The sequence below is a fragment of the Salmo salar genome, chromosome 15, assembly GCF_965601325.2.
Source record: "Salmo salar chromosome 15, fSalSal1, whole genome shotgun sequence".
Lineage (NCBI taxonomy): Eukaryota > Metazoa > Chordata > Actinopteri > Salmoniformes > Salmonidae > Salmo > Salmo salar.
Genome location: NC_138305.1, coordinates 82,589,221 through 82,604,333, shown reverse-complemented (window position 1 = coordinate 82,604,333; position 15,113 = coordinate 82,589,221). Strand labels below are relative to the sequence as shown.

General features: G+C 42.3%; 1 protein-coding gene across 2 annotated transcripts in view; it reads right to left on the bottom strand.

Moving 5' to 3' along the window:
- Window positions 1–15,113, bottom strand: part of si:dkey-178k16.1 (band 4.1-like protein 1) — a 127,453-nt gene that overhangs the window by 14,634 nt on the left and 97,706 nt on the right. Inside the window, exons 12-14 of one of the 2 annotated variants that reach the window (XM_014145847.3) lie at window positions 8,991–9,196; window positions 6,199–6,237; window positions 2,670–2,825 (exon numbers count right to left, since the gene is read on the bottom strand). In XM_014145847.3, the coding sequence (XP_014001322.1) occupies window positions 2,670–2,825; window positions 6,199–6,237; window positions 8,991–9,196 (401 nt within the window). The remainder of the gene's footprint in view (window positions 1–2,669; window positions 2,826–6,198; window positions 6,238–8,990; window positions 9,197–15,113) is intronic. The other variant, XM_014145849.3, reaches the window with a different exon arrangement.

The following is a 15,113-nucleotide window of genomic DNA, read 5'->3' as shown; positions in this document are numbered from 1 at the left end:
CCCCTTTATTCAAAGACTTCTTTGATCTCTGTGGCTTGAGAGGAACTATTCGGGTGACTTTGGAGTGTGATGCACTCCCAGTACTGTTGGAATAGTTTCCTCTCTCGGGCTTTGGTTCTTTTGTTTCCAGAGCTTCAGGTTCTCTCATATCCCTCTTTCTTTCAGACTCACTTCCACCTTGGTTGCTGTTATTTACAGATTCCATAGCGACCTGGCCATTGCTATTGTTTTTTCTCTCTGTGAACGATTCATACTGATACAGACTCTGCTTCAATTGTTTGCTTTTCATTTCAATCCTCTCTTTGGAATAGAGATTATCCGCTGGAGGTGAATCAAATCCATTCTCTTCAACACTGTTCCTTGAGAAAAAGGTGTCATATGAATACGTATTACTTCCAAAGATTGCATCATCCATGGAGTGCATATCCTTATGTCCAGTTGCAGTGAAATCTGTTTCTTGTCTTTGGGATCTCGATCCAGTGCCACCTACTTTAGTTTTTCCAGATTCCTGAGGTGAAGTTATAGGCTTCATCTCTGTTGTTTTTCCAACTTGCACATCCTCAGACACCATACCAATACATGTGTCCTTGGGATCAAAAGCTAAGTGCAGTGTATAGGGAGAGGACTGATTCTGTTCTTCTTTTGAGCTTCCGCGAGCACCATCTTGCTTTTCACTCAATATGGAATCCACAGAGGCCTATATATTGGTAAAAACACAGATTCATTAAGCTGCATGTACTATTCTGATGCATTACTATTGAGTTTGTTACACCATATCACCCCATGGACTTAAGGTAGTATGTCATTTGAAAGGACTGGAATCGCGAAAGCTACAATTTGTAAGTCGCTCTGGATAAGAGCGTCTGCTAAATGACTTAAATGTAAATATATATGGTGGAAGACTATTTTTATACAAGTTGGAGTTTTCGCAAATATTGTTACACCTATCTATTAGAGAGCCGTGTTTCGGGTTGCTCTTTTATCAGCATTTTGCAATGGAAGCCAACTACTTGTAGTCATGGGCAGGGGGACAAACAGAGTATGAGGGTGCCTGTCCTTCCAATTAAGTGGTAAGTGAAACCCTCTCAGCAAACATGCCAACATTGGCATGATGTGGGCCCAATGCAGCCTAAAATATTGGCTCAATGTAGGCTGCCCACATTTGGGCAAAGCACATTTGCTCGTCGGCTCCAGGTTGCCTCTAACACTGTACCCAAACCGGCCACGCTCGTGCGCCATCGTGTGCAAATTGACTTTGTCCCCCCACACCAAACATGATATTCACACGCAGGTTAAAATATCCAAACAAACTCTTTAACCAATTATATTAATTTGGGGACTGGTCGAAAAACATTAAACATTTATGGCAATTTAGCTAGCTAGCTTGCAGTTGCTAGCTAATTTGTCCGATTTAGCTAGCTTGCTGTTGCTAGCTAATTTGTCCTGGGATATAAACGTTCAGTTGTTATATATATTTTTTTCAGTTCATCTTTCAATCCCCCATGTGGGTATAACCAATGAGGAGATGACACGTGGGTATCTGCTTCTATAAACCAATGATGAGATGGGAGAGGCAGGACTTGCACTTGCACGACGCGAGCGGTGTGGTCAGCATGTGAGGCAGGGCAGCCCTCACTTCGCCTGAAATAAGCCCACCCTTTGATCGGCTGCCCTTATTGGGCCCCAATATGCGCTTATAGTATTGGCCCTAAGTGTATTGCTGACCTTATGCCAATTTACCAGTTTAATCTATTATTTAATGGAGATGTATTTATTCATAATGTATTTAATGCAATTGAACACATTTTCTAGCCTTAAAGGTATTTAGCAAACTTGTTTTATTGTATCTGAAAGACAACAAATACTATCATACATATATTTTTTTACAATTTCACATGCACTTATTTAAATCAACTTCTTCGATGTAAACTCCCCAAAATCTTACATGGATTTTTGGCCGGTACTGTATGTGTTTTAGCTTATAGATGTGTCTGTGTTGGGTTTAGAGAAAAATAGGCGTGTGTTGTTATTCCGGTCGCTGACTGAGGCAGTACGACCTTCAAAGCTGAGGCAGTTACATCTACCATTTATTTTCTCTGTCTCAGTATGTCACTGGTGAGATTTTCATCTTTCTGGCAGTATAAGCATTACTAGTTATTGTTTACGTCCCTCTCATGATAAATAATGACTTTTGGGTATGTCTATTTGAATCAACATTTTGCCATTACATCTAACAGGTTAAACACTTCATCATTGGCAGTGTACAAGATACATTTTTGGGGGGCATCACACAACAGAACACTTGAACAACAGAACAAACTGGAACAACCCTCTCAGTAACAGTTGCACAAAAATAACTGCAATCCATGGCCCCAAATATTCTAATGAGCACAGCCTCTACATTATGAAGTAGCTGGCTTGGTGTAGGCTGTGCTGGGCTAGCCCGTGAGGGGCTGGTGTTGGCTTGGTGTGGGCTAGCCCGTGCTGGGCTAGCCCGTGAGGGGCTGGTGTTGGCTTGGTGTGGGCTAGCCCGTGCCAACATTGCCCACCGAATACCCACAGGGGGCCAATGGGGTCATGTTTGCTGGGCTGGTGAGAATGAGTATACAGTAAGTTTCCAAATGAGAGTTTTGGAAAGTAACATCGCAAGGACCCCCCCCCCCCCTTACCGGTTTCCTCTCTGGGGTGCCTCCAGGGGGTGTGGCTGTGGACAGGCGTTTCTCCCTCTGTGACAGCTTGCTGTTGGGCTCCCTGAGAGCTCTCTTTAGTTCGTTGATGCTGGCCTGGTGCTTCTGCAGGACATCCTCGGGCTTGTCCAGGAACTGCTGCTAGACAGAGAGAGGGAGATAGGTCACAGACTGGAGTTAGTATTCTTCCTACTTCCATTTCAGACATCTCAGGGATCGAACCAGACATGGACATTTGAATGAAAAGGGCCGCGTTAATGATCAATTATGTGTTTGTAATTCTTCATCTCAAATTCCACCCTCATTTCAATTCTTCTCAGAGCTCACAACATGGATGTTACAACAAATATCCAATCTGTTTCTGATATGGGCTAAATAATGAGACTAACGCTGCTATGCATGGATGAAGAGTATAGACATGGACCCCATTACACTCCTCTTGAGTAATGAGTACGTCGTTGTTTATCTGCCCTGGAATTACATATTTCTGGCAAGCGATATCTTGAATTTTCCAGATGACCAAATCACACACTATGAAAGACTTTAAAATCAACTAATGTTATGTCATCCTCAGTGGTAATGTTATCTGATTAATATCTTTCAATCATGATTACATGATGTTAATGACATTTTTATGTTTCCTTCAAGGCTTGCAATACTTTATTGGGTAACACTTTACTTGACACCCAGCATCATAATAAGTTATGACATGGTCATGACTATGTCATAATATGTCATAACAGCTGACATAACTTGTCATAACCTGTGATAATATGGTCATAACACTGTCATGACACATATTTATATTTGTTGTGACATATACTGCGTTATTTTATGGCTGGTTCTGACACCTACATAAGAGTGTAACAACCCACAAAACCTACCACGGTGGTTATTTTACATTATGGCTGGTTATGACATCTACATACTGTAAGAGTGTCAAAACCCACAAAACCTACCACACAAGGCAAAACATTCCATTACACCATAGCCTAAGTGTCAACAGAATGTTTATGAAGTATATATATTTTTTTAATTTACCATATTAAATTATCATTGTAATTGCGCACACATTGATGTCAAACACACTCCAATTCACATACTGTCCCAACAGACCTACAGATGACGCAGAATCTCAATCTCACTCCACAATGCCCTTTCCCACCTTGACAAAAGGAACACCTATGTGAGAATGCTGTTCATTGACTACAGCTCAGCGTTCAACACCATAGTGCCCACAAAGCTCATCAGTAAGCTAAGGACCCTGGGACTAAACACCTCCCTCTGCAACTGGATCCTAGACTTCCTGACGGGCTGCCCCCAGGTGGTAAGGGTAGGCAACAACACATCTGCCACGCTGATCCTCAACAATGGGGCCCCTCAGGGGGGCGTGCTTAGTCCCCTCCTGTACTCCCTGTTCACCCACGACTGTGTGGCCAAGCACGACTCCAACACCATCATTAAGTTTGCTGACGACACAACAGTGGTAGGCCTGATCACCGACAATGATGAGACAAGGAGGAGGTCAGAAACCTGGCAGTGTTCCAGAACAACAACCTCTCCCTCAATGTGAGCAAGACAAAGAAGATGATATTTGACTAGAGGAAAAGGAAGGCCAAACAGACCCCCATTAACATCAACAGGGCTGTAGTGGAGCAGGTCAAGAGTTTCAAGTTCCTTGGTGTCCACATTACCAACAAACTATCATGGTCCAAACACACTAAGACAGTCGTGAAGAGGGCACGCCAACACCTTTTCCCCCTCAGGAGACTGAAAGGATTTGGCATGGGCCCCCAGATCCTCAAAAGGTTCAAGAGCAGCACCATCGAGAGCATCCTGACCGGTTGTATCACCGCCTGGTATGGCAATTGCTTGGCATCCGACCGTAAGAGAATGCCAAGAGTGTGCAAAGCTGTCATCAAGGCAAAGGGTGGATACTTTGAAAAACCTAAAATAAAAAATATGTTTTTAATTTGTTTAACACTTTTTTGGTTACTACATGATTCCATATGTGTAATTTCATAGTTTTGATGTCTTCACTATTATTCTACAATGTAGAAAATATAAAAAATAAAGAAAAACCCTTGAATGAGTAGGTGTGTCCAAACTTTTGACTGGTACTGTATGTCACAAATGTAAATATATGGGTCATGACAGTGTAATGACCATATTATGACAGGTTATGACAAATTGTCAGCTGTTATGACATATTATGACATGGTTATGACCGTGTCATAACATGTTACGACACTGGGTGTCAAGTCACTTTATTGGAAAACTGTATTATTATAATGTAGCTTAATAGAGACTGTGGCTATAAAGGCGATAGAACAAAAATGCAGAATACTCCGTCTCCTACTCGCTTTGTCTATGTTAACAATGTCCAACCCTACAACTAAACTTTTACAATAAAGTTGTCCTTGGTTGTAAAAAATAAATAAATGCAATCAAACTGACTGAAGCTGTACTGAACAACATATATTGCTGCCCGTACTGATCGACACAGTCACGATGAGATACACAGCACAGCACATAACAGCACACCTGGTGAGGGGTCACAGAGGGAGAGCACAGGCACAGAGCAAGGAGAAGCAGTACCTCCTGTTGGGGGCGTGGGGTGGCCAGATCCTGGTCCGACCGGGGGAAGGGGACGGGGTGGGTAGAGCAGAGGCATGGTGGAAGAGGTGGGGTGGGGGTGGGGCACGTGCAGAGACAAAGAGGAAGAGTACCGCAGGTGAGTCAAGAAGGCAGGCACATACACACACACCCACACAGAGGCTGTGTTGGTAGCATCCAAGCATCTCACTGAGAGTGAGTTCGTTCGGCGATGGAAACATCTAGCATTTGGAGACAGATGTACAGAGAGATAGATGTAGACTGGTGAATTACATAAATGCTGTAACTGAGATATTTGGAGGAAGGACTCAGTCTCGTGCTATTTCTCACTCCAAACATTCCAATGGCAAAGTATGAAAGATCAGCATTCAAGGACCTAGATGTTGTCATTGATAGTTCAAAGTGAAGGTTTTAAATGGTGTTTCCTTTTGTATTATGGAGATGAATGTAAATCAAACATACAGTAGCTGTGTTCAAGCTCAGCTAATCCTTCTATTGACAATGTACACATGAAAATGGTAATGCACCCATTATTGAACACAGCTGGCCACTCAGATGCACTGAAATGAATTCCCTATGTAGACATATTACAAACACTGACCAAACACAGTCTAAATACCTTGATAGTACCCAGACTTCATAATGCCATTAGCCTACCCTAGACTACTATGACGGTGATCCAATTTAAAGTCAAGTGATGTGATTTAGGCTGTGCACAAAGCCAAGGGATCTAACAAAGCCATGACTGTACTGTCCATGAGGAATAACACTTGGAGTAATAACCTAGCTACAAGTCAGAAGAGGCTGAATAAAGATATAAACAACACAAAAACCCAGAACAGACAGACAAACAGACATACAGACAGACAGACACTAGTCATCACAAACGAAGTACCTCAGGCTTTGAGTCTACTGGCGAGCCTGCCTCCTCACCCTGCAAGCGAGAAGGTGGGAAGAGAGAAGCGTTGTTCAGTGGGGCGCAGGAAGCCACAGCAGGAAGAGGAGAAAAGGAATTTCAGGAGAGTGAAGGGTGCAACAGGGTGAGGGGAAAGACAGCATGTTAGATTTGAAGAGGAGATCAAGGAAACAGAGCACAGAGAAGGGTATGAGTTCCACGCAGAGGAGCAGAGGGGAGGGAAGAGAAGAGGAGCCGAGGAGAGAGGGAATATGGATTAGACTAAAGTGAATGCAGGAGAGAGGGATGAGAGTAAGTCAGGGGCTCACATGATGGACTTTCTCACTGTGCTGCAGGTTAGGCATTCTGATATTTCAAAACGCACTTATTTAGACATTGATGGAACTGGAACTACAAGGGGAGGGATATGAGTAAAATTAAACGTTCTTCTCTGTATCTTATGCATATAATTTCGAAAAACTAGTTAGGTACGTACATTTAATAAATAACCACAATTCCAACAAACCTGAATTTAACTTACTAACCAAGGGTCTCATTTTACAAGGTTCTTTTGTTTTCAACCATATTAATAGAGTTACAATAATAAAACGGGGTGGCTGTGTGGCCAAAAACATCAGACGCCTCTTCCCGACAGCTTAACAACAGAAGCTTCTGAGCATGTGCGCGATTCTCTACTTTACAATTTGTGTGTGTGTGTGTGTGTGTGTGTGTGTGTGTGTGTGTGTGTGTGTGTGTGTGCGTGCGTGCGTGCGTGTGTGTGTGTGTGTGAAATTGGGAGTTAGTGTTCAGGATTCATTTAGTTTTGATCATTTTTGGATACATGTTAATACCATATATTTTCTGTGGAAAAATCTATACAACCAAGCAACCCCTGTCACCTATGCTTTAGCAATCAACTTGTGAAATTGGCTAATAATTCACTAAAACATAAACAAAACTGCCTCACATTGTATCCTGGTGTTGCCTTGCATGCTCTCCCCACTGAAAAGAATGTATCCTGGTAACATCCATATGGTTACTAACACTATAATATTTCTCATGAAGGCTGCTATTGTACCTGGAAGAAAACATTTGGGCACGACACTACCACTGGCGATAACGTCTCCGATCCTGTCTCAGCTCGCATATCTCACAGCGTCTGTAACACATGCGCAGAATGTGATTTGATTGTTTAGCTCTGGGGAAGAGGCGTCCAATTCAGATATAATAAAAAGGGGGGATCTAACAATACATCCACGTTAGGTAGAAAGCTAGACTTTCACTCACTGTCATGTGAATTTGGACAGTGAACCACATTGGCTCTATACCAGGGGTGGGCAAACTATGTCCCGTGTTGTTGACAAACAAATCGGTTAAAACAAAATGTGTGAGGCCCTCCGTTGAATTTCAAAATCCCGATGTGGCCCTTGAGCTAAAACGTTTGCCCACCCCTGCTTTATATTCAAGCATTTTCGATTTGAGATCGAATATTTCATTTGAGGCGACAGTACACAATGTCATCTTTTATTTGAGGGTATTTTCATTATGTTTTACCATTTAGAAATTAAAGCACCTAATGGCCGTGCCCGAAATCTGTCTTGCCTACTACTTACTTAAACTACATACTATGTACTAATAGTACTGCATACTACTTAAGAACATACTATTTAGTAAAAACGTATGCAGTAAGCAATAAATATCAACCTATTACTCAGCCATACTGAGAAACCGTCATCTAATGCGCAATCACGCTTGTTCCCTGCAATTTGTTCATTTTTGTAGAGTGAGTTCCCTATTCTGATTATCAGCTGTTGTCAAACACACGTGGGTGTGAAAATACAATTCTCTTCCTTTGTGCAGCGATTTCTACTAGGTGAAACGCTGAAATTTCACATTCTATAAAACGCATACCCAAAAAGCCTAGCACTTAGAACTCAAGGGTATTCGGACACGGCCTATGTATCTAGTCCCCCCATTTGAAGAAGTCTTAAGTATTTGGACAAATTCACGTATAGTGTATTAAATAAGTCAAGCGTATAGTATTTGGTTGCATATTCCTAGCATGCAATGAGTACAACTACATTTGCAGTTTGTTTTGGTTGTGCTTTGGGTTATGTTTTGCCCAATAGAAACTGAATGGTGAATGATGACTGAAGTCATTTTATTTCTTAGTGAGCAGGTAAGATTTTTCTGAACACTTCTAAATGAATCCTGATAATGCTATGATTAAGAAAAAATAATGAATGAATCATGATGAGTGAGAAGGTTACAGAGGCTACAACAAAACATGCTAATCTCTCACCATTACCAATAACAGAGAAGGTTAGCATTTGGGGGGATATGATCTTTGTGCCTCTGTAACTTTCTCACTCATCATTATTCACGAATCATCCATTATCATGGTAGCGTCCACATGAATGAAGAAGTGTTCAGAAACATCTTCTATTCTTACTTACAATACAAGTGACTCCAAAGTGACACAATATATTATTCACCATTCAGTTCCTATTGGGCAAAATATAATCTGAAACACAACCAAAACAAACTGCAAATACGTCCAAGAAGTTTGTAGAGTCACGAGCTTGATGTAGTCATTGAGTGCAAGGAATATGGGACCAAATAGTATGAAACGTTTGTGAATTTGTCTAAATACTTACTTACAAAATGGCAGAAAATGATCCTTTATCCTTTCACCTGTGATCAGTGATCCTCATGATGGAGAGGACTCAAGGAAAAAGGGAGCCATCATCTACTATGAATATAGGGTCTGCCACCCTTGCCTCGCCTTGTACCTTCAGCTCCATGGTCTTGGCGGACATGGTAACACCATCAGTCTCCTCGTCCTGATCCTGGTACTCCTGGTCTTGTTCCTGGTAATCCTGATCCTGGTCTAGGTCCAGACTGCCCTCTTGTTCCAGGTCTTCTCTGGACAGGAACTGGGTGTGATCACTGGAGCTGCGCTGGGACAGCTGGTCCATGCTGTCTCCCAGGGCTGAGGCTGGGCAGGGGGATGGGGGTAGGGGGCAGGGCACACAAAGGATGGCAGAGAAAAGAGAGAAAAGCTAGTCAGCCCTGGCTCACAGAAAGCAAGAGAAAGGTCAACATTGTCTGTACAGTAAATTATGATTGATCGAGATTATACAATTTGTTTACATTGACATCCATTTTACATGTAAGTATTTATCTCCTTACAGTTGAGGCAGGGTAAACTGATTCAGGAGTCAGAACATAGATTATGGCCAGGAGTCATTCAAAGGTGCGTTCATAGCCATGGAAAGATGTTTGGTGGGGGATGCATGCACTACATCGGTCCGCTAATACAGGACCAGTAAAGGCCCAGTGCACTACGTCTGTGAATATATATTTCAGGGGGTGCTGCAGCAACCTCAGCACCCCTACTTTAAAGAAATTAAATGATTTCACCTTTATTTAACACGGTAGGCCATTTGAGAACTAGTTCTCATTTACAACTGTGACCTGGCCAAGATAAAGCAAAGCAGTGCGACAAAAACAACAACACAGAGTTACACATGGGCTAAACAAACATACAGTCAATAACACAATAGGAAAATCTATGTACAGTGTGTGCAAATGTAGTAAGATTAGGGAGGTAAGGCAATAAATAGGCCATAAAGGCGAAATAATTACAATGTAGCATTAACACTTGAGTGATAGTTGTGCAGATGATGTTGTGCAAGTAGGGATACTGGGGTGCAAAGAGCCAAAAAAATTATAAATAACAATATGGGGATGAGGTAGTTGGGTGTACTATTTACAGATGGGCTATGTACAGGTGCAATGATCGGTAAGCTGCTCTGACAGCTGATGCTTAAAGTTAGTGAGGGAGATATAAGTCTCCAGCTTCAGTGATTTTTGCAATTCGTTCCAGTCATTGGCAGCAGAGAACTGGAAGGAAAGGCGGCCAAAGGAGGAGCTGGCTTTGGGGATGACCAGTGAAATATACCTGCTGGAGTGTGTGCTACAGGTGGGTGTTGCTATGGTGACCAGTGAGCTGAGATAAGGCAGGGCTTTACCTAGCAAAGACTTATAGATGACCTGGAGCTAGTGGGTTTGGCTACAAATATGAAGCAAGGCTCAGCCAACGAGAGCATACAGGTCGCAGTGGTGGGTAGTATATCGGGCTCTGGTGACAAAACGGATGGCACTGTGATAGACTACATCCAATTTGCTGAGTAGAGTGTTGAAGGCTATTTTGTAAATGACATCGCTGAAGTCAAGGATCGGTAGGATAGTCAGTTTTACGAGGGTATGTTTAGCAGCATAAGTGAAGCAGGCTTTGTTGGTCCGGACAACATGCCCTCCGATTTGACACACTGAACTCTATCTGAGAAGTAGTATAGTCGTGGCCAAAAGTTTTGAGAATGGCACAAATATTAATTTTCACAAAGTCTGCTGCCTCAGTTTGTATGATGGCAATTTGCATATACTCCAGAATGTTATGAAGAGTGATCAGATGAATTTCAATTAATTGCAAAGTCCATTGCAAATGAACTGAATGCCAAAAAAACATTTCCACTGCATTTCAGCCCTGCCACAAAAGGACCAGCTGACATCATGTCAGTGATTCTCTCGTTAACACAGGTGTGAGTGTTGACGAGGACAAGGCTGGAGATCACTCTGTCATGCTGATTGAGTTCGAAAAACAGACTGGAAGCTTCAAAAGGAGGGTGGTGCTTGGAATCATTGTTCTTCTTCTGTCAATCATGGTTACCTGCAAGGAAAATCATTGCTTTGCACAAAAAGGTCTTCACAGGCAAGTATATTGCTGCCAGTAAGATTGCACCTAAATCAACCATTTATCGGATCATCAAGAACTTCAAGGAGAGCGGTTCAATTGTTGTGAAGAAGGCTTTAGGTCGCCCAAGAAAGTCCAGCAAGCGCCAGGACCGTCTCCTAAACTTGATTCAGCTGCGGGATCGGGGCACCACCAGTACAGAGCTTGCTCAGGAATGGCAGCAGGCACCTGCGAGTGCATCTGCATGCACAGTGAGGCGAAGACTTTTGGAGGATGGTCTGGTGTCAAGAAGGGTGGCAAAGAAGCCACTTCTCTCCAGGAAAAACATCAGGGACAGACTGATATTCTGCAAAAGGTACAGGGATTGGACTGCTGAGGACTGGGGAAAAGTCATTTTCTCTGATGAATCCCCTTTCCGATTGTTTGGGGCATCCAGAAAAAAGCCTGCCCGGAGAAGACAAGGTGAACACTACCATCAGTCCTGTGTCATGCCAACAGTAAAGCGTCCTGAGACCATTCATGTTTGGGGTTGCTTCTCAGCCAAGGGAGTGAGCTCACTCACAATTTTGCCTAAGCACACAGCCATGAATAAAGAATGGTACCAACACATCCTCCGAGAGCAACTTCTCCCAACCAACCAGGAACAGTTTGGTGACGAACAATGCCTTTTAGAGCACCTTGGAGCACCTTGCCATAAGGCAAAAGTGATAACTAAGTGGCTCGGGGAACAAAACATAAAAATGTTGGGTCCATGGCCAGGAAACTCCCCAGACCTTAATCCCATTGAGAACTTGTGGTCAATCCTCAAGAGGCGGGTGGACAAACAAAAACCCACAAATGCTGACAAACTCCAAGCATTGATTATGCAAGAATCAGCTGCCATCAGTCAGGATGTGGCCTAGAAGTTAATCGACAGCATGCCAGGGCGGATTGCAGAGTTCTTGAAAAAGAAGGGTCAACACTGCAAATATTGACTCTTTGCATCAACTTCATGTAATTGTCAATAAAAGCCTTTGAGACTTATGAAATGCTTGTAATTATACTTCAGTATTCCATAGTAACATCTGACAAAAATATCTAAAGACACTGAAGCAGCAAACTTTGTGGAAATTAATATTTGTGTCATTCTCAAAACTTTTGGCCATGACTGTGTCATGACTGTCCTGATCAGGTCAGGGTACAGGAGAACACCACCCTACAGATTATCTCCCAAACCCCCAACAGAGGAGGAGAGATCTAGGGGTCTGAAGATGTGGGGGTTTTATGACCCCTCACGCCCATAATAAACCTTAGGCCACAGAGAAATTCCTTTGTCCTCACAATGGAGAACTGGCCTCAGAACATTAAACATGCAATAAAGGGACTTTGGAACAATGGTTTCCGTCAGCCACAATGGTGGTCATGACGAGAGGTGGAATATGAAAATGTATGTAACTTTTGTATTGTTATTAAAGGTTAAGAGATGACGTTATTATGAAAACATTGTACCTTTAAGAGTTTTCCCAGTATATGCCTGATGTTTTTATACATTGTACGTTGTGTGGAAAATATCCAAATCAAAGAGAATGTTTTGGTAAGGATGAAATGTGAAGTTAGTGTCTAAAATTGGATTTTAGTCAAATCTAGGCCTTGTCCCTTAACTTGGTACGCCCAGAGAATTGCCCTAAAGGCGGTTACGCCCACTTCTGACCCGAGGGTATAAGACAGGAGAGTGAAGAATTAACATATCAAACTAAGTGACCCCAAGCTGCAGCGAAGGTCTAACAAAGTCAACGAACCCCAAAACGAAACACAAGGTTGAAGACAAAGAAATCTTTTTCTACACGAGCTACGGACGAGTAGCTGTGTCTAAGCGGATGAATTCAAGCCGAACCACCCAGCCTCCACTCTCCATTGAATCGGGTTATCTACACCGTTCGAGTCCTAAGTTGTGAGCTCTGAGCTACAGAGCTGTCTGTCCTCAGAAGACCCCTTTCAGATCAAGGGCGAGGGATCAGACCACTAAGCCAAGAAGGACACTGACATCGTGAGGACAACCAGAGAGTTGCGCCGGAGAAGTGCGTCATTGAGAAGCCTAAACGACCAACTCGGAGCTTCCCACCTGAGACCTCCAACACGTAATTACATCATTATATTCTGACCCATAAGAGCGGCAGTTCGGGGCAAGGCTAGGTTTAAATAAGCATGGCTGACAAATGAACCCAAATGTATATTTCTCTTGTGTACTTTCTTTGTTTCTCTCTCTTTCAAATCCACATTTTGGGTAACACGCGCCATAGTGTGTTGGCCCGTTATACTAAGTCCTAATCAATAGCCTAGACTGTGTTTTGTGTATGTGTATTTTTATCATCATTTTAGCTTGCTAGTAAATAAATAATCAACTAAGATTGGTGTGGTAAACTCATTGGTGTAGCCCGGGTTCGTGCAGATTCCCGGATTATGCGACGTTCAGACATGAGACAAGAGGTTGATTAATTTAGCGACTGTTGTAAAATCGATATTCTGATATCCTTTGAGTTAATTTGGGAAATAGAAACTCAATCAAATAATTTTCCCATGGTGCCCCAGGTTAATGAGTTAATAATTGCTTGATTCATTGCTTAATTCATTTAATCACGCAATTATAAACCGTTAATCATTCGATGAGCAACAGTCGTCACATTAACTAATACAACGTCACGACATATGGCGCCCCCTGTGAGGAGTCTAAGATAGGACTAGGCCGAGTCCATATCAATTGTGTAGCAAGATATATACATTCCATTAATAGCTATAGGCAGGACTAGTGCGGGAGAGAAGTGTGTGTGTCGTTCCATTTCACCCAGATACTGGTCGGAAGAGAACGACCCCTGTTGTATATCTGACTAAAGCCAGTGTGAAGGGGGGTCTACTGAATGTTACGAGCTAGGGCATATGTACCAGCCGATGTAGGCATTCTGAGAAATAATACTAGTTGGGCCTAACGTAGTGTTATTTCTGTCAATCGCTTTCAGGAGTGATCTGACTCGGTCATAAGTAATTCCTAGAGCAGAGGACATATGAGCCAGCCATTACGGAAATTAGTGTAGATCTATTCGTTTGACCGAAGCGAAGTTATTATCTCTCTACCTCTCGCGTTTGGTAACGGGAAGAGGTTAAGGGTTGAACGTGAGACGTCACCAAGTAAACCTGTTCCCTTGTTGGAGGGAACTTCCCTTGTGCGGCGAGGGGGAAACCCCGCGCAAGGAAAGCTAAGCATTGCGCCAGATGCTAAGCTAACAAAGGGGAGCAGCCATTTTTGTTTTCCTCTTTGTTCATAGTGAATTCCCGCGTTAGGCGGGAATCCTGTGAGATCTCAGCTTGGGCTATCCGTAACCTCTGGCGAAGAATCGCCAGTCATTTTTCGTGAAATAAGTCAGGTTACGCTGTAGGATATCAAACCAGTCTTAACTGATTAGATATCATTGTCTTGTTCAATTTTATGCATACATTAAATTGATACACTACCTTTCCAGGTTGGTTATGGGAATAATACACACACGAATGTGCCATAACCTATGAGACATGGTTAAACTGTTCCACGTTAACTTAGATATAGCAACTACTTCAGGTTAATTAAAGCTAATTCCTTTAGCCTATACGGGGTTGACTAATCATTCAAATTGATTAATAGATTAAAGCTGTTTTACCAGCTTAATGGTGTTTAGGTAGACTTTTTAACAGTATTGTAAAATTCTATTTTCACTGGTACCCTGTTGATTTTAGCTTGTGTTAACAGTGACCTCCGGTGGTGAAGAATCACCAGTAATTATTTTTAAATAATTCAGCTTATGCTGTACGATATCTAACCAGTCTCAACTGATTGGATATCATTGTCTCGTTCGATTTAATATACATTAAATTGCTACACTACCTGTCCAGGTTGGTTATTGGAATAATACGCAAACTAATGTGTTCTAACCAATGAGACATAGTTAAACTTCTCAACGTTAACTTAGAGATAGCAACTCTTTCAGGTGAATTAAAATTAAAATTCCCAACTAGCCTATACAGGTTAGATTTATCATTAAAATCGATTTAATCAATTAAACCTGTTTTGGCAAGTTCAGTAATAACCAACTCACATTACTGACCCAGTCTTGATGATTCATTGACGTTTACAAACTGAGTTAAATCGTGT